The sequence below is a fragment of the Aplidium turbinatum genome, chromosome 2 (genome assembly GCF_918807975.1).
Source record: "Aplidium turbinatum chromosome 2, kaAplTurb1.1, whole genome shotgun sequence".
NCBI lineage: Eukaryota > Metazoa > Chordata > Ascidiacea > Aplousobranchia > Polyclinidae > Aplidium > Aplidium turbinatum.
In genome coordinates, this window is record NC_137473.1 from 53,874,748 (window position 1) to 53,893,529 (window position 18,782).

An 18,782-nucleotide genomic window follows, 5' to 3' on the forward strand; every position below is an offset into this window, starting at 1 on the left:
ACAACTTTATGTAACTACAATTGAAAATAATTTTGGGCTTATTTTTTCGTATATTGATTTATATTTGGCAAGTGAAGGTATTTGTTTACGCAGACGAGAAGGAAGTCGTTGTATCCAACTTAAAGAAAACAAACCTCGTACTTACTCCCTATGTTGCATATTTGCAACAAAGCAAATTTGGGAAGTACATGACTTTGAGAGAGTAAAATCAATATTTGTGAAGAAAATTAAACAAAAAGAAACAACTTTCAATTGACCTTTTATAGCACAATGTTTCAAATTTACAACACGTTGTAGGCTACTATTAAATATTCTGTGTTGGTTGCACCACACTTTTTAAAAAATAAATTTGAAAGCTTCGATTTTTTGAGGGAGGAGCGCAACGGGGTTAAGTGTATTGTATTATAAGCTACAGCATGCCCACTATGGACGGTAACCTACTGGTGTCCTGGTCTATAGCTGCTCTTTGCTCTCAGCTGCGCGGCTGTGCGTGAACTTTATTGTTCGCTTTATCACCGACAGCTTGGTTTAGATGTGGCACGAAACAGTTTAATCCGCTTTCGAGATTTAGTTCTATTTGGTACCACAAACTTAAGTTGTTTCTGGTAGAACACAAGGGTCGACTTGCCTTCGCAGAGCAGATTTTGCTTTATTTCGGTACCACCAGGGGCTCCGTTGCGCGAAGACACAAAAAAAAAGCAGGGGCTTCGGACACTTCCTGGAATCCTGAGAGTGGGGGGTAATTTAAGCAGGGGCGGGAACGATGTTTTGACATCGACAGGGGCTTATTGGATTATCGCATCACATATTCTTCTGGAAGGTCGCTCCCCAGACCCCGTTCGCATTACTGAAAGCTTCAGCTTCTTATACAGCATCTTAGGCTGCATGTTTCGCACCGAAGGCGCAAAATTTTTGCCTTTCAACACGATTTAAAATCGAAAAATTCTTTCAACGACTCTGAAATCACGAGCAAAAGCTTTTTAACATTTGCCACATTTTTTGAGGTTTTGAAACAATTTTGACTGGAAGAGGGGACGTAGCCTACGCAAAATCCCTCATTGTATTCTTCCTTGGCTCAAGTCCTCCAAATTTTGCACTTCAGACGATAAAAGGTTAGATTTAAAAGGCCAAAAGCGTTAAGGTCAAAGCTATAATCTATAACTTAAAGTACAATTACATGAATACAGCACGACAACCTGTGCCATAACCTCCACAGTGAAATGAAACGTTGCAGTATCTAGGGTCTAGGCCTACATTCAACTCAGAAAAAATAAAAGCTAAAATGCATTAACTTTTATCAGACCTGAAAATAAGGAGACATCTTGATCGATACTACAGGAAGGCCTACCATCTGCGCCGTGTAAGAAATAACACTAAACAAAAAATGGTATAAAAGTGTCAAAAACTACAAAGAAATAACATTATAAACGAAAACACCTCAACTCAAACAAAACACTGTGTGCACTCTGCTTCTATTCTAAGCAGAACAATCAGAAGTCGCCAAAGACTTTAAATCTTTGTGCATTGCTGAAAAAAATTCTTTGCAGATATCATCTACACTTAGTTCATCCAAATACACTTGATGGGCATGGCAATGAAATGGAGTCTTGAAGCAGTCATTGTGCTTCGGAGCCATGTTTTTAAGCGGCGTAGCGAGCTAAACGATCTTTCAGCTTCTGCAGAAGAAGGGCCATTGACCAATAGCAATTTTACAAGTTTTTCCACACTGGCATACAACTCTTCGACAATAATAAGTCCCATTAACTTGTTTCGAACATCGCACACATACTTGATCGGCAAAATTTCTGATGGAAGTGGCTTAAATCTTGGCCCAAATTTTTCACGTCAAAGCCGTATCGTTCCAACGCTGTAACAGTACCGTACTGTCGTTGACTGTGCCAGATACTAAAACTTCTTTATGCTTTTGGTGAGTTTTAATTTCTTCGCCATTGAAGCGGTGGGTGAGGTCTTGCACTATGCTGTCAATAAATGCATAGAACTACCTTCTGTAATTAGAAGCGAGGTCATGGGAAGCACTTTGCTCACAGCGCTTTCTTGAAATTTGGACTTTAGCTAAGCCTAAGCTATCTACTTGCTGCTGAAATTCCTTGTATAACTGCATAAATTGTTCTTCATTTTCAAGACTCTGGTAATTAACTTTTGAGTTTTCAACCAGCTCCATCATGTCGCTGATGGTATAAGACTTGATCTGCAACAGGTTATCTTTTCAAGTGGTTTGAATAAAACTTGGCAAAGCTGCAATGCAAAGTATGTGTTTCCTTGCAATAATTGGGAATAAAGGCCTAATGATATCGCATTGTTGAAATTTTGAAGTGTGTTTAGCAAGGCTTCGTAGTTTGACAACACTGAAGAAATGGCGGTACACGTGTCAGCCATCTTGTTTGGCACAAAGTATGCCATGGTGGGATTCCTTCTGCAGGGCGATTTTGAACTTCCCAGACTAATTTTGCAAACTACTTAGCTCCTGAACAATTCCCATAGCATTATGCAAGTCTCTATTGCATATTTGCGTTGTCTGGCGAGTCGGAGTTTCCAAGCAAAAAACTAAAAAGTTGTGCAACAAAATAAAAAAATGAAAATAAAACACAAAAGTAGAAAAAACATTAAAAATTAAATTTTTATCTCTACATTAGTGGGGGGGGGGTAATTTTGTATTAGTTACCCCCCACTCCAATTGGTGGAGGGGTAATCACCCCCGCGGCCCCCCCTCTAACGGAGCCCATGGGTACCACATAGGCTTGCTTAAGGAAAGTAGGTGATGATAGGTTTGACACAAAAACTGTAAGTGCAGTGGACAAAAATGTTACAAAAGGAGTGTGGTCGTCTGCAGATGAGGCCAAATAATTTCAAGCACTTCAACAGCCTTCTTTTTTACAAATATGGTATGACTAATGACTATTCTTGGAGGATTATTAGATGCGTCATATTGGGTTGCTCGTACAGGATGCCGCCATACGTCAATTGCCAATAAAGACAAACATTTGGCTCAAACTTTACGTACTGTACTCGTTGTTAAAGAATGAAACTAAATTTGTTTGAACCTGACCTTGTGTTTATCGTTTCCTGTAGTAACCTACGGTAGCTCTGTTTTACTAAAACTCAGTTCATTTAAAACAGAGAGAAACTGTTCACCAGGCATTTGATAATAAAAGTAATTTGCGTTCTTCTGGTGACTATTTACTAGGTTACCTCCTGATGTTAAAGATGATAACTAGCTTTTGTATTTCCGACGTTTCGTCAGTCAGCACGACTGACTTTATCAAGGTGGCTAAAACAGGTTAACACAACCTGTTCAGCAACGATGGCACAACACAAAAACATACTGATAAAATGAATAAAGTAAGCAGCAAGAATCAGAATTAAAACACGCAACAAGATACCTAGAGGTTAAACTGAATGCAGTGAATGCCTAAAGCCAGTAGGCTACTTTCCAACAGCGTAAATATAAGAATCAACGAGCACCAAAGAGCTATTAAATTTCAACGTCCGGAGCATTCCGCTCTTTGCAAACATTCTATAAATTCAGACCATAAAATTACTTGGACCAACGCTACCATTCTTAAAACTGAAAAGGATTATACAAAAAGATTGTTTACAGAAAAGTGGTACATAAACCAGAAAGCACAACATGCTCTTAACCAGAAAGATGGTCAGAATTTCCCCTCTGTGTACAAAAAATTACTTTAACTTTAGCTTCACCTTTTCCATTCTCAGTGCGTCTTCTCTAGCATTGTTTTTGCCAATTCCCTTGGTTTCTGTCTTGTCTGATGTCTTTTCAATGTTTCTTGACGGTGGCCCAATAGATAGACATATTTACGCTGTTGGAAAGTAGCCTACTGGCTTTAGGCATTCACTGCATTCAGTTTAACCTCTAGGTATCTTGTTGCGTGTTTTAATTCTGATTCTTGCTGCTTACTTTATTCATTTTATCAGTATGTTTTTGTGTTGTGCCATCGTTGCTGAACAGGTTGTGTTAACCTGTTTTAGCCACCTTGATAAAGTCAGTCGTGCTGACTGACGAAACGTCGGAAATACAAAAGCTAGTTATCATCTTTAACATCAGGAGGTAACTTAGTAAATAGTCACCAGAAGAACGCAAATTACTTTTATTACTCAGTTCATTTGTTAAAAACATGAAGAATATTGCAGTTGCTCTTGTCTTATGTCTTGCTTCTTTCACCATACATGGACAATTGACCTGCAAGCAAGGAATTGAGGCAGGAAGTGGATTTCCAGGAATAAGTGCTTATCAATTCATTGAATTGACGTGTCTATCTACTGCTAACAATTGTGCAAGAGCGGAAGTCACCATTTCGATTGCGGGATCAGAATGTAAGCCAAGTTTGTTCGTTTCGATAGCTCAGGTGGCTAAGACTTTGTGAACCATGTTGTGGCATTATGAAATAAAAACGGTTTAACTTCCGGAATGTGCGCTAGAGCAACGTATTTCGAGAACAGCTCTCCATTCAGCGACACATAGTGGATGGTTCAGTTTACTGGCAGCAAAGATAATGAATTTTTTCTTAAATAATATGCGGCCTAATTTGCTATTTTTTGCATAGTTTGCCGATTATTAGCCTATCTCAATAAAATGTTGTAACAATCTTTTACTTTGTATTTCCTATCTAGTGATGCAACAACTAGTAACTACGTCTGTAGAAAAAATGGAAAGAGAAATTGTCAACCGTAAAAATATTCTGTCAGGCTGTTAGCAAATGAATAACAGTTTGATAATTTTTTTTTAAGTTCCATTTTTTTCATCGTTTATTGCTCCGTTCAGTTGTTTTATTTCTGGCCATCACAACGAAAACAATACACGTCAACGCAGCTGAGGAAGCGACTAAAGGCTGCTTGATTATGTTGCAAATCAATGATGTTGTTTCAGATGGTTTGACTGTTGGAAGCTGCGTCCGAGAAAATGAATGTGCCAGTTTTTGTGACCCATCAGGAGCGTTATCTCAGATATCAAGGTTTGGATCAATCGAGTAAGGAAGGAGAGACTTGCTTTGTGTTTCATTTAAAAGCATGTTCATGGTGACTACGCATAAGTTTTGATGTCTAGGCTATCAACACATAGCTAGTAAGTAGGCCTATAGCCCATTGACTGTAATAAATAGGCTACCGGTACTATACAATCAGTAGCCTACCTATAAATAGTAGCTTACTAATTTTGCTGGAGCCTATATATCTACAGTATTAAAATTTTATATCACATGTTGCTTTTTTCATTCAATTTTCTATTACAGCAAGAAAATTTTTTTTTTTGTTTTGTTCCCTGTTTTGTTTGAGAGTGCCACTGCTGAAGTACTAGGCTAAGCAATTAATTTTTTGGTAAAGCAATTCATAAGTAGCCTAGCCTACGCAATATTGTCAGAATCAGCTTCCAAGAAGACTTTCTCAGTCCGAAAAAAGTTGTAGGCCTACAACCAAATCAAGAAGTGCAAGGTAGGCCTGAGACAGATAATTACTAAATAAATGACTTGCGTTTTTTTTTTGGTGACTTAGGTTACCTCCTGGTGTTAATAATAATACCCAGTTTAAACGATCACTTTATTTATCAAATGCCTGGTGAACAGTTTCTGTATTTAAAGAAAATTACTGCTGAAAAAGTGCTTGGTGTAATGTTATTGCTAAAGCCTTATCTTTTGAGCTTTCTTTGTCAATCCAAGTGTTTTATGGGTTCTAACTTTAATGCTACCATAGTCTACTCTCAGTGCAGTAGCAATGGCCTAAATTGTAAACTGTAGGCCTACCTAAGTCCTGTTATGCATCAAACAGCCACTACGCTTATTACGCAAAGCATAGGCTTTGCCGCGTTTGAAGCGAAACAAATTGTGAGTAGAGATGTAAAAAAACGTTTTTTTTTGTTTTTAAAAAAAACGAGCTCGTTTTTTTTGTTTTTTATTCGTCTTTTTTTTTTTTTTTACCTATTTTGACATTAAATGTCACAATATGCAGCAATTAGGGTAAACTCATTGCAATAGCGTCTCTTTCAACGAAGAAACAGTCTCATAACTCGTATAACTTATTTCAAATCAGACTATATGTCTAGTACTGTATATTGTTTCATTGCAATTTTGTAGATCTCAAGTCTCAACACACGAGCCATAAAGATTTCTCATCGTCTCAAATAGTAGTAACAGTGTCCTATGGTTGGCACATCTCAAGTATTGTCTGTAATTTGGTCCAGCCAGTTGTTAAATGCAGTACCACACTCGTGTACAGTTTCGAAGCCACCTGGGATTTTGGTTAATGGGCAATGGGCATGTTAGGACCAGCTTTTGACCAGCACACCACACCTTTTCCAGTACAACGTCAAGAGTTGTTCCAGTTGATGTGCATTTGGTGCAAACTTGATGAAAACCACACAAGCGGTTCTCGAGTTATAAGTGAAATAACCTTAGCCACTAGGTGGCTTCATAGATAAAGAGCAATAGAAAAACGGCAATATCTCAAGAACCGCTCAACATATTTGGATAATTTTTAGCTCTACCCCTATGTTTTCTGGGTGGGCTATCTGTTTATGAACATTAAAACAAGTTTTGGCTACTACTTTTTGAGATAAAAAGAAATTAACCTCTTGTCGTTACGCACCGATAAAACCATGATGTGTAACTTGAAAAAAAAAAATTTATAGGGTAGAGGAAAGATTCATGAAAAGTTTGGCAAAAGCAGTGTAGTGCTAAAGTCCCAACTTTTAGCCCAAATCACATTTAAATGTAGTGAAAAATGGAAACATTTTGATGTTTTTTATTTTCCCTGAAGAGGTTCAATACTCCTTTGTGATGTCATAGTCATGTTTGTTTTCCCTTAATCACACCATTGTGCTGTCATAGACATGTTTAAAAGAAGTATGGTTGCACTTAATCCATCCAATTTGAACTAGTTTGCAGGACTTTGAGACTTTAGCACTTTTCTGTTTTTGCCAAACTTTTCGTCAATCTTTCCTCTACAAAAAAAATTAAAGTTATGCATCATGGTTTTATTGGTGCATAACGACAAGACAAGGTCAATTTCTTTTTATCTCAAAAAGTAGTTGGCCTAGTTCCCAAATAAAATACCTAAATTTTCATCTTTGATGTTTGTTTTGTATTTTTATCCTGCATTTCGGGAATATGGGTAAAACTTTATACTTGTCAGGAAAAGTATTATGAAGCATTTATTCACTATGTGAACACTGAGCAGTGCTGAAAAACTCCACTTTAAAGGGAAAATTTCTTCATTCAGGGTTGGTAGTTACTAGCAATAGTCAACATGGGTGGTGGGCATTTGAAAGGAACATTAACCTAAACCTTTTGTGACAAATGCACTTACTTTTGACAGCTAAAAATATCAGTGATAAGATCTCTTGCATTATGTCACAAATGATGTGCAAGAAGCATCAATGACAAAGTGTCTAAGACCTTACAAGTTACAACACACGAAAAGAATACTTCTGTTTCAACATTTATAAAGCATATACATCGTTCTTAAGCTATCAGTTAAAAAACATGTTTAAACAAGCTATTGGCAATAGCTTAGGTTAGTAAATCACCACAAACAAGGTAATGTGTGTTCTGAATACTGCCATCTTGTTTTTGCCAAAATTTCGTCAACCCATTGAGTGTGTACAAGAATAACCAGTCCCGGTATACTAACATCGTAGGCTAACTTCCATAAAAGGAAAAAAAAATTAACTCATCTACATTATGTCATGTATCAAATTGCATTAATTCAATGTTTGTCAGGTCTACTGCCACAAACAATAGTGCATCAGTTGCCCCGATGTTGGAATTTTTGATCGGCCCTTTGTAATTTTGTTCCAAATGATGAAAAAACACAGGATGTGAAATATTTTGTTAATCGGAGTTGGTTGAGGGGGTCAACATCCAAGTCAAAGTTTGATGTTTAAAGCTATTTTGTGAATATCCGTCGGTCACGTTGTGGAGTTTCCCTGCAATCTGGCCCATTGTACGTCACAATGTTTTATTGTCTTTGAACAATCAACAAACTAGTCGTTGTATAATATGCAGACCTCAAAAACATCACAAACAATGCTCTTACCTGGCTCCGACACTGGCGTGACAAGCTATGAATGAAGTTGAAATAACCGTTGTTTGACAATTTGATTCGTTTGCTGTTTAGTTAGAGTTATGCTTGCTTAATGGTTTCTCGAAGCTAGCTAGATAGAAGATAGATAGAAGCTTGAAGATAGATAACAGCAACGTAAATTAACTTTTATAAGACAGTCTTAACTTTTACATCGATTCAGTTGAGAGAAGTGACCATAGTTGCACAAATTCAACGTTCGACAATGTTGAATCGTTGTAAAAATGATGAGTTTGGTATATAACTACGTTGGTGTGAACTTTTAAGTTTGCTTTGAAATATGTGCATGTCTGAGCTTAGTTAACGACTTTACTAAAACTTAATTTGGTCTATGTAACGCGTTCACAGGCCTGGAGCATAGTCAGTAGTCAAGTGCTTCACTAACGTCCAATTCTCTAATTTTAATGACACCACTTCAACATTTCCACCTCTTATATTTTGTTTTATGTACACACTGATTTACGATTTAAACAGCCTGATAAGCTGCTATGACACATAACCATAATATGGAAGTTACAGTGTAACTGTGTATTTATTCCACTTTTCTTTCCTTACCTTGCTGTACATATAGTCAGGTTCATTATGTCAAAAAAAAAGAGTTTCGTTCAAAAATTTTGGAGATTAGCAAACCTATACATTTTCGGAAAGCTTAGATCATGAGGAATCCGAAAAACGTTGATTACATTTGCAGAGATGTCCGCATGGCCGCCATTTTGAATTTTCAAAATGGCCGCCGCAAAATATATATTTTGATATATCTCGGCTCCTAATAAACTTAGAAACTTTATCAAACATGCTAATTCTATATTTTAAGGGTCAAGAAATCCATTAGAAGCATACCTAGATACCAAGCGTTAACCACTTTGCAATTATCCACCATATTGGTTTTCAAAATGGCCGCCGAAATTATATTTCGTTACACTACTACTTACTAGTTGAGATATAGACTTCATTCAACATGCTAGTGCTAAGTTATGTTGACTGAGGAATTCATTAGAAGCAAGCCTGCACGCCACTGTCATATTTTGGACAAACAAAAAACAATTCCATTTTCCAACAGCTGTCCTGAGTCTTATTTCCAGCATTACAGTCAACGTCATTTTCGCAATCTGTCCCACACAGGCACAAGTCGATGCAGGTCAAGTTGTTCCTTCGACACGAACATCTCTGGGTTGAGCAGTTGGTTTTGCATTGGCATCGGTCTAGCTGGATAATGGCTTGTGGTGCAGGTAGAATCTCTGTGGTAATAGGTGAAATCCATGCCGAAGTGGATCAAGGAGCTGTTGCCACATGACAATGGCTGGCACCAGATACGACTCTGAACTCGCACGCGTTCAATGTGCTCCTCTAATGCACCAATTGTTGGAGGCAAGTTTTGATTCTCCGCCAAGTTCTTGCAAAACAGGTGCCATCTCAGTTCATCTTTATGTTGACACCCTTCGGGCAGTACATCGTGCAGACAAAGTTGGCCAGCATTTCTTTCTCATTCTGAGATAGTGTGCTGTCCTCAGGTAACTGTATTAGTGCCCTGATTATTCCCATTCCTGCCTTCAAGTGCTGTTGGAACCACTTGGTTTTATCCAATCCTGAAAATCTGCCAACATTATCAGCTCCACTGAAAGTGTTTGCAGAGTTGGTCGTAGTTTGCAACAGCAAGGACAAGAACGTCTGTGTCCAGACTGAAGAAGACTAACTGCGCACCAGTACTCCGCTGTGATGCTGATTGATTGATTGATTGAATCTTTATCCTCAGACTGGGAAAGCTTCTTGTAGAGCTTAATCCTGGCAGTTTCGCATACTTGTAGAGGCTTTGAATCACTGACGCAGGCCTGGTCACCGAAATTGGCAGAGTGAAGTTTCGGATTGTTAAAGTCTTGTTACCGGGGAATTATTCCATCCATTAAATGCCGCTGAATGGAGAGCAGTCCTTCACGTGCGTTGCTCAAGCGAACGCCCTGAGAGTCGAACCAGCGCCGCTTGATCTTGAAGCTTCTTCGTTCCAGAAGTGACGCGCTAACCAATTGAGCTATCGGGGTGGACATGATGCTGCGAGGCAGATCATCAAGGTGTCAGCTTCTTCGTGACTGTTCACTTCAAGCGTGATGTTCCGATTGCTTCTGGTGTGGCCTGACGCTGAAGTTATCACCAGCTTTGGAGAATGCTTGTTGTATCCGATTACTTCTTCAGTAAGATACTGTGTCAAATCTGCTTTCGTTTGGTCATGGCACAGGAACCTACTGAGTGGTATGTGCTTGATTCTGGTGTCATCCATGATCTGGTATTAGATGGGATCTTTGTCTTTTCGTCGTCTTGCTCTAGTTTTCTGTTTCAAAGAGTCAGACTTGTACGTGTCGAACACCAGAATAATCTCGTCAAACTCTGCTGTCAACATCATGAGCTTGTCATTGAAGCGTTGGCTAAGATCTTTGACTGTCGTGATGGCCGCGTATTCTTTGTCATCTTCTGGACGACCACCATGCTATTGACAATGGCAATTTTCTGACTCATGTGCGATGCCCATGGTAACAGGTCTGTATTAGCAGTGTCAACGCTCTGTCCACCCGATGCTGGTTCATGCGCATCATGCTCTGTTCCATCAGTTTCAACTAGATGCTGCAAGCAATGGATGAGCTTTGATTTATCAGTGCATGGTAGAACTGATCCATCTGGAGCAAATAGTGTTCTCGGTGTGAGGGTGAACTCATAGTTACCGATAGCGTTCTTCTGGTCAATGTCCCGGCTTGATCTGGATAGGACCATGAAGCGCCCGTAGAGATCTTTTGTTTCTTTTAGATCGACCGACTGGTCACGAACCTTGACTGTTTGCTTCTTGTTTCTTGACATGTACATGGGGTTGTTCTGCTTCTTAACTGGTGCCCATAAGCTGACATCACCATTAATGCGTTCTGCAACATACTCTTTGTAGAGCTGTTGTCCCTGCTCATCAACGGTCAGGATCTGTTTGACATTTTCTTGTGGAACACATGCGTGTGTGATGAAGTTATACAACTCATCACCTTCGACTACGAATGGATTTCAGTGACTCAATATGGTAGCTTTTATCTTGTCAACAGCTTCATGCTCTTTCCTGACAATGGCTGGTTGTACTTCAGGGTGACTTTTTTTTTGGAAGAAGTGTCTCCAAACTGCTCTTTGAACTTTTCTAAGAGGCGCGACAGCTTTGGTGCAGCCAGGAAAAACCGTTGCCAGGCATTCGTGTTGTTAGAAATGCCAATTAGTCCAGAGCAGACGTTCATCATCTTACTTCACAGTGTAGATTCAAACGATCTGTTATAGCCTGATGCTGCGGGTTCTTTTTGGCAATATCAAATTACACTAGCTTTCGGAACACAGTTCCCTAGTCATGTGCTATCTACACTGTGAAGTAAGCAACGATCATGCTGCTAAAAGCGAAACTCATTCAATTTCATCATCTTGTTGAACTGTTCGCATACACGATCTGCACCTATGGACACAAATGGGATCTCACCCTTGGTAACAGACACATTGTCTTCTTGAAGTTCACACCAAGTCTCTGGGTGGTTGATCTTCAGGTCATGCATATCTGCAATATACCGTGGCCAAAGGCGCTTGTACTTTATCCGATCTAGGGCTTATTCAGTTCCTCACCAGCTTGCATATGGAGATTGAGATCTGCATTCCGGGATTCCTCGACAAAGAATAAGATCGTTTCCACACGGTGAACATAGTTCATCATTGACTTGAACATCGCATTAGAGGACTTCTCCGTTTCCCATGCTTTCAATTGCTGCATCACATCTTCATCTATGAGGATTCGTTTCAGATGGTCATGAGCAGTCGAGATGGATTCAGGACTAATGTTTCTGTTATCAGATGACGATGTACATGCCTCTTAGACCTTATCTGTTGATCTTGAGCAGACAATCTTCAGATGTGGCTTCTCTGTGAAAAACTGATCCAAGGCCAGTTCATACAAAGCGATGTAAGTGTGGATGTGTGCACGAAGAGTTCTCTTGTAGTGCGCACACTTGAGAATTTGTCTTGTGGTCGCAGATCCATACACATCGGCTTCGATCCAGGCATCATCAATCCCAGAGTTCTCTATGGAAGTTCCGAGAGCTCTTAGTGCAGCCATCACAGCATGCAGCTCACCCAGTCTGGAAACAATTTCTCTTTTCAAGTCGACCCGTGCGTCTAGCAACTGCACTGCCTTTTCGTACAGGGCCATGTCGAAGGTTATCACAGTTGGGTACCCCTGACCAACGACTAACATCTTCAGCTAGGATGCTTGTAGAATCACAGTCAGCATAGTAGGCCACTCGTGAGCAACTTCAGGTAGCAGGGGCAGTGCACCAACGTCAGTGAGTGGCTGGCAAGATGAGATGAGTGACTTGTATCCTGCCCATCGGAGAATCCTGCTCTGTTCATCATTTTCTCTTGCTCTGGACAAAGTAGATGCTGTGACCCACCCTAACTGGGTCAGTTCATATGACTGAGCAACACTTGTTGTGTTGGCCTCAATCCCCCGCGCTCTGCTGTCAAATTCTGGTTTTGACTTGGCACATGGCTTAATGGGCACATGATATGGAAGGATTGATAAGTTCTTAGCGGTAGTAAGTTCGAGCTTTGGTGCGACTAGTTCTCCTGGAACATTTGCTTTCTGATACATTGCAGTGATTGTTCCATGTGTGGTGCCTTTCCAGTAGGCGGACAACAAATACGAATAAATACTTTTTTATTTCATTATTTTCATTTTTATACTTAATTACGGACAAATACGACGTAACACTGTACATAGGGAGTTATGTAACGAAATATAATTTCGGCGGCCATTTTGAAAACCAATATGGTGGATAATTGCAAAGTGGTTAACGCTTGGTATCTAGGTTTGCTTCTAATGGATTTCTTGACCCTTAAAACATAGAATTAGAATGTTTGATAAAGTTTCTAAGTTTATTAGGAGCCAAGATATATCAAAATATATATTTTGCGACGGCCATTTTGAAAATTCAAAATGTCGGCCATGGGGACATCTCTGCAAATGTAATCAACGTTTTTCGGATTCCTCATGGTCTAAGCTTTCCGAAAATGTATAGGTTTGCTAATCTCCAAAAATTTTGAACGAAATTACATAACGAACCTGACTAATACTGTGATAACGGATGCATTAATTTTCCAAAATTTCGAGTTCACTGTTGACCACTTTAATGAAGTTCAAATTCAATAAAGTTTTGGCTATGACGTTTTTTGGTGAATGGGAACAAAACTACTAAGGGCCGAGTTGAATTTCCAATTTTTCAAAAATAAAGGGGCAACTGATGCACTCTAACAAACATGCCTGAGAATGAAGAAGAAAGCGAAACAACGTAGGACTATGCAAAAAACATATGCTGCTGCCAAGCACAAACACTTAAGAATTTCAGCAAAACCATAAAACCATTTTTACTAGTTTAACGTTTTTCAAGAGCTCTGTAATGAAACTAAACTGCAAATTGTAAAAAATTTGTAACTTTTCCAGAAAAATATGAAAAAAAACAAAAAAAACAAAAAAAAACAAAAAACGAGTGTTTTTTTTGGCCCAAGTTTTTTTTGAAAAAAAACACGTTTTTTTAAAAAAAAAATGGTTCGTTTTTTTTGCATTTACATCTCTAATTGTGAGGTTCTGTGCCCAGTGGCGTAGCTAGGGGGGGAGCGGACCGCTCCGGGCGGCACGTCTGGGGGCGGCACTTTCAGACTACGATTTTTGATTTTGATTATAATCTGATACAGTGGCGTAGCCAAGGGGGGGGGTTTGGGGGTTACAACCCCCCCTTTGGCACGCGTGTGACGTCACGATATTGAGAATGATGCTTTCAGTCTAAAAAAAAATTGCCTAATTTTAAACAAATCTGCATTAAAAGAACGAGTTTTGCCAATACCAAACATTCAAACATCTCAGCCAGGAATTAGCAACAAGAAAACATAGAGAAAACATAGAGACTTAGCTTTATTTCCGAAAAATGCCGAAGAAAACATGATCTTATCCTTTTGCTATGCCACCGGACAGTACCATTTTACAGGAATATTCATACCCACATTTTTGTTGAAAATGCTCTCAGAATGCGCCAAATTCAAAGTAATTTTTCAAAAATTTCTGGGGGAGGCCTCCCAGATCCCCCGCCGCTGGGTGTCGTCTTAGGCGAAGAAACCCCCCTTTCAAAATTCCTGGCTACGCTACTGATCTGATAAAAAACGCTTCATTTTCATATGCTTTTTCTTGAAGGGCGCGGCAAAATCTGAATCCGCCCTGGGCGGCACATTCTCTAGCTACGCCACTGTCTGTGCCACAGTGAAAAATTGCGGAATGTGCCTCCAACCACTTGTATGCTTGAACGGGTTAATCTGACAACGATAGGTCAATGTAAATAGGTGAATAGGCCTAAGTCGCGCAGACTTACCAGTGGAACGGAGACCAAAGTCGGAAAAGAAACTTTAAAACCTTCTGGAGCTTTTTTCATTCCATGTTCTATTGGGGTTAGCCTAGTTAGGCTCACTGATGGATTGGCTCCAAAACAATGAAGCTCCATTCGTCTATAGCAGCTTGCAATGAATTTATTTTGATTGAAGTCAAATTAGAGAAGGGTTGAAAATTTTGTGTCATCCCTGTTTTGTGTTAAGTTACAACAAAAAATATACTTTTGTACCAAGCAAAAATAGGCTAAGCCTAAATATTCAGCAAATGATTTTGAAGTCACATCAAAATGACTCAACTTACAACACAATTTCCTTTTAAAATAAACCAAAACCAAGTTTCAAACTAAAATGTATAATGGAAGCTTTAGTTCTGAACTAAAAATTTCATGCAGCTCTAGTTAAGAGAGAATCTATAGCAATAATAGCGTAACATTGAACAAATCTAACTAAAACACTTTGGTTTTTCATCTTTTTAGTTCTTGCGTGGATGCTTGCTGCAAAACTGACAACTGCAATTCTCAAACCGTGGCGGAGATAAACGCCGCCGCCAATGTAGGTGGAAGTGGAAATGCACCTGTGTCCAGCGTTCTCACAATGATGGTCCTCACTCTGTTAGCTTTCGCTGCTCTTCTTTTGTAATAAAGGGTTGAAATGGAGAATGCTTGATATAATTTATAAAATATTGTAGGCCTACCGACTACCGTGTAGGCAACTAAAATAACTGTTGCTTTAGTTTATAGTGCAGAAGTTCTAAAACCGTGTGCCGCAGCACACAGATGTGCCGTTATAGAGAGTCGTAACTTCGTAAGTGTGCCACGAAAGCCTGATGATTTCAACGTTGCAACCGTAAGCGCAAACTTGCGAGGTGTCAAGTTAGTTTAGAATAGAGTTTAGGATTATAGTATACTTGTTTTCGTTTTGCAGTAGGCTACAATTAACTGCAAAATGCTTGCCGATCGAACTACCGCAAGAAGTAAAAATTTCTCGTTACTGATGCATGCCACCAGCTTGAAAGTGGCAACCTCAGAGCAACTGTTCCAATTAAGCATGGTTAGCTCGTTAGGCTTACAGCTAAGACACACCGCATGTGCGAATCGATTTTGATACACTGACACTGATGAAAAGCAAGCCCAGATCTTTCAAAGAAAATAAAGGGGTGTACCAGACATTGTCTAAAAATAAAAAAAGAGTCAAAAGTCATGTAATTTTCATTTTGGGTGAAGCTACCTAGCTACCTGAGAAGTTTCTGATACTTTTTTTATTCACACCTTTCACAATGCAATAGCAAAAAAGTAAATAAATTCAGTAGCATAAGCTACCTTAATTAAACGAAAGCTAACTTTAAGTAACTTCTATCACGTAGGCTACATATTTTTGTCACTCACGCCTGGTGGTTGAAGATTTGGGTACTATGTCTTTGACAGGACATTTAGACATGCTTGACGGTGGACACGAAAATTGGCTTCCTTGTCTTCCGTCCATTTAAGCTAAATCGTCAACCACCGGGTCTAAGCCTGGATATGACAACAACAACTTGTATTCAGTGTAACAGCTTCGATGAAAACCTTAGTGAAAAGCAGAGTTTCAACAAAACAGTAGGCCAACGTCGTCAGTCAATGTGCGCAATAAATTCTAAAAATTTTTGGTGTGCCCAAAAAAAATTGAAAACCCTTCCATAGTGCAACACAATCAATATGATATCTGTATACGTCATGACGGACTTGTAGGCTATGTGGTTGGTTAGTTTTAATCTTTATTCTCGCACTGGCAAAGCCTCTGTTAGGTTATTCCAGCCAGTTTCGTACTTGTAGAAGCTTTGAATCATTGACGCAGGACCGGTCACCGAGATTGACAGAGAGAAGTTTCCTATTGTTGTTGAGGTGCTGTTGTCTGTGTATTAATCCATTCACCAAGTAGACTAACGCTGAAGGGTGAGCAGTCCTGAAGTGCCTTGTTCTAGAGCACACCCCGAGAGCTGAACCAGCGCTGCTTGATCTTGAGGTTTTATACCTCGCTCTTCTGGTATGAACCTGCCCCAGTCGACTTGGGTTAAGACATTGCCAATACTCACAGGAGGAAGCTCCATACTGGCCGGTGTCAGCACTCAGCAGTTCTTCCTTCCACAGTTGGACCCGCACATTTGCGGCGACCTCATCTTGACCCATCTTCTATTGCTAGCCTACTTCTAGTGTAAATACCCTGCTAGCCTACTTCTGCTGGCTGCGTAGCCAAGTGGTGAGAGCCCTGAAACGGCACTCAAAAGGCGCCGGTTCAAAACAGTTCAAAAGCAGGTGGCTGTGTTTTTGGCAGTGCACAGGCATGCCTGAAGGTGGACAGGAAGATTGGCTTCATTACCTTCCTGTCCACTTAATCTTCAACCACAGTGTGTAAGCCAGGGTACGACAAACAAAAGCCTACTTCTCATCTTAGTGCTGAAAACACCCTGATTCAAAAGCAAAATAAGAAGATACCACAGGAAGATGCTTTTCATTCACTTTCATAACCAAACTTTAAAATACTGTGTGGCTCAGATGTAGTAGGCTATCACATGATGGTGTAAATTTTTATTATTTAGAATAGGCTAATACTCCAAATACGTTAGCATACTATCGCACTAAAGTTTGACATTTCAGTAATGGTAATTAGTGATCTTGTGGCAGCTGCAAGGGCGCGGGAAGTGGAGGTGGTCAAGGGGCTGCAGCCCCCTGGAATTTTTGATAATTGCTTCAGCCCCCCCCCCCCCCCCCCTGGAAAATTCTGACAATTTAAGGTAGGCTACATAACATATTTTCAGAAATTTATTCGAACAATAGGCTGATTGCTACGATGAATCGAGTTCTGTTACGTGTGGTCGCGCTCATCATTCGCAATAATGACTCCAGTTTACGTTGAAACTATATACAACTTTATGTAGCTACAATTGAAAATATTTTTGGGTTTATTTTGTCGTATATTGATTTAAATTTGTCAAGTGAAGATATTTGTGTTTACTTAGGCAAGAAGGAAATCGTTGTATTCAACTTAAAGAAAACAAACCTCCTAGCCTACTAGCTTCGTAGCCTAGGCTATGCTGCATATTTGCAACAAAACAAATTTGGGAAGTAGGCCTACATGACTTTGAGAGACTAAAATCAATATTTGTGAAGAAAAGTAAAAAAAAAAACTATCAATTGACCTTTTATAGCCCAATGTTGCAAATTTACAACACGTTATACTGTTCAATATTCTGTATTGGTTGCACCGCACTTTTTAAAAATAAATCTGAAAGTTTCGTTTTGTTTCATACTGGGTTGCACGTACAGGATGCCGCCATACGTCACTTGCCAATAAAAACAAACATTTGGCTCAAACTTTACGTACTCGTTCTTAAAGAATGAAACTAAATCTATTTAAACCTGAACTTGTCTTTATTGTCTCCTGTAGTCACCTACGATACCGGTAGCTTTGTTTTACTGAAATTCAGTTCATTTGTTAAAAACATGAAGAATATTGGAGTTGCTCTTGTCTTATGTCTTGCTTCTTTCACCGTCCATGGACAATTCACCTGCAAGTATGGAGTTGAAACAGAAAGTATATTTCCAGGAGGAAGTGCTCTTCAATGACTTGACGTGTCCATCTCATGCTAACAATTGTGCAAGAACAGAATTCACCGTTTCGATCGCGGGAGGACAATGTAAGACAAGTATTCAGCGGCACCTAGTGTATGGTTCAATTTACTGGCAGCAACAATAATGATCTTTGCTTAAATAATATGCGGTCTGATTTGCCATCTTTTGCATAGTTTTGCCGGCCATTAGTCTACTAATATTCCCCGGTAATATTCTCAATGAAATGTTGTAACAATTTTTTGCTTCGTGTTTCCTACCTGGTGATGTTAATACGCAAATAAACCGACAACCCTCTGCTGTTGTTTGCTACTTACTGGAGGCGGGATTTTTAGTAGAGATTCCACTCTTTCGGGGTTAGGACTTTAAGTACCTTTAGAGATTCTATATCCAAGCAAGTCGATTGTATCCGCCGAATAAGTACTTTTTGCTTCATTGAAAGTTAGATTGCATTCTCGAGCTACTGCAAGAAATTTTGATAAATTTTGATCGTGCTCTTCTTGGGTTTTCCCGCAAATAGTAATATTGTCAAAATAAGCGTACGTACCTTTGCACTCGTAGTCTTTGATAATGTTATCCATTATCCGTTGAAAACCAGGTACAGCATTCGTTAGGCCAAACGGCGTTCTCTTC

The 18,782-nt window shown here is 39.4% G+C and overlaps 1 protein-coding gene across 1 annotated transcript; it reads left to right on the top strand.

Annotated features, from left to right (window-relative positions):
• The first annotated feature begins 3,420 nt into the window (after positions 1-3,420).
• On the top strand, positions 3,421-15,195 carry LOC145765575 (uncharacterized). Its single transcript, XM_082577411.1, has 3 exons — positions 3,421-4,353; positions 4,907-5,006; positions 15,021-15,195. The coding sequence occupies exons 1-3, from the start codon at positions 4,155-4,157 to the stop codon at positions 15,181-15,183; spliced, it is 462 nt and encodes a 153-aa protein (XP_082433537.1). The 5' UTR covers positions 3,421-4,154; the 3' UTR covers positions 15,184-15,195.
• Positions 15,196-18,782: the final 3,587 nt, after the last annotated feature.

Coding starts and splice junctions, on each gene's coding strand:
- LOC145765575 (XM_082577411.1), top strand. CDS start 4,155: ATGAAGAATATTGCAGTTGCTCTTGTCTTATGTCTTGCTTCTTTCACC. Junction 4,354..4,906: donor TTCGATTGCGGGATCAGAAT/GTAAGCCAAGTT, acceptor ATGTTGTTTCAG/ATGGTTTGACTGTTGGAAGC. Junction 5,007..15,020: donor TCAAGGTTTGGATCAATCGA/GTAAGGAAGGAG, acceptor TCATCTTTTTAG/TTCTTGCGTGGATGCTTGCT.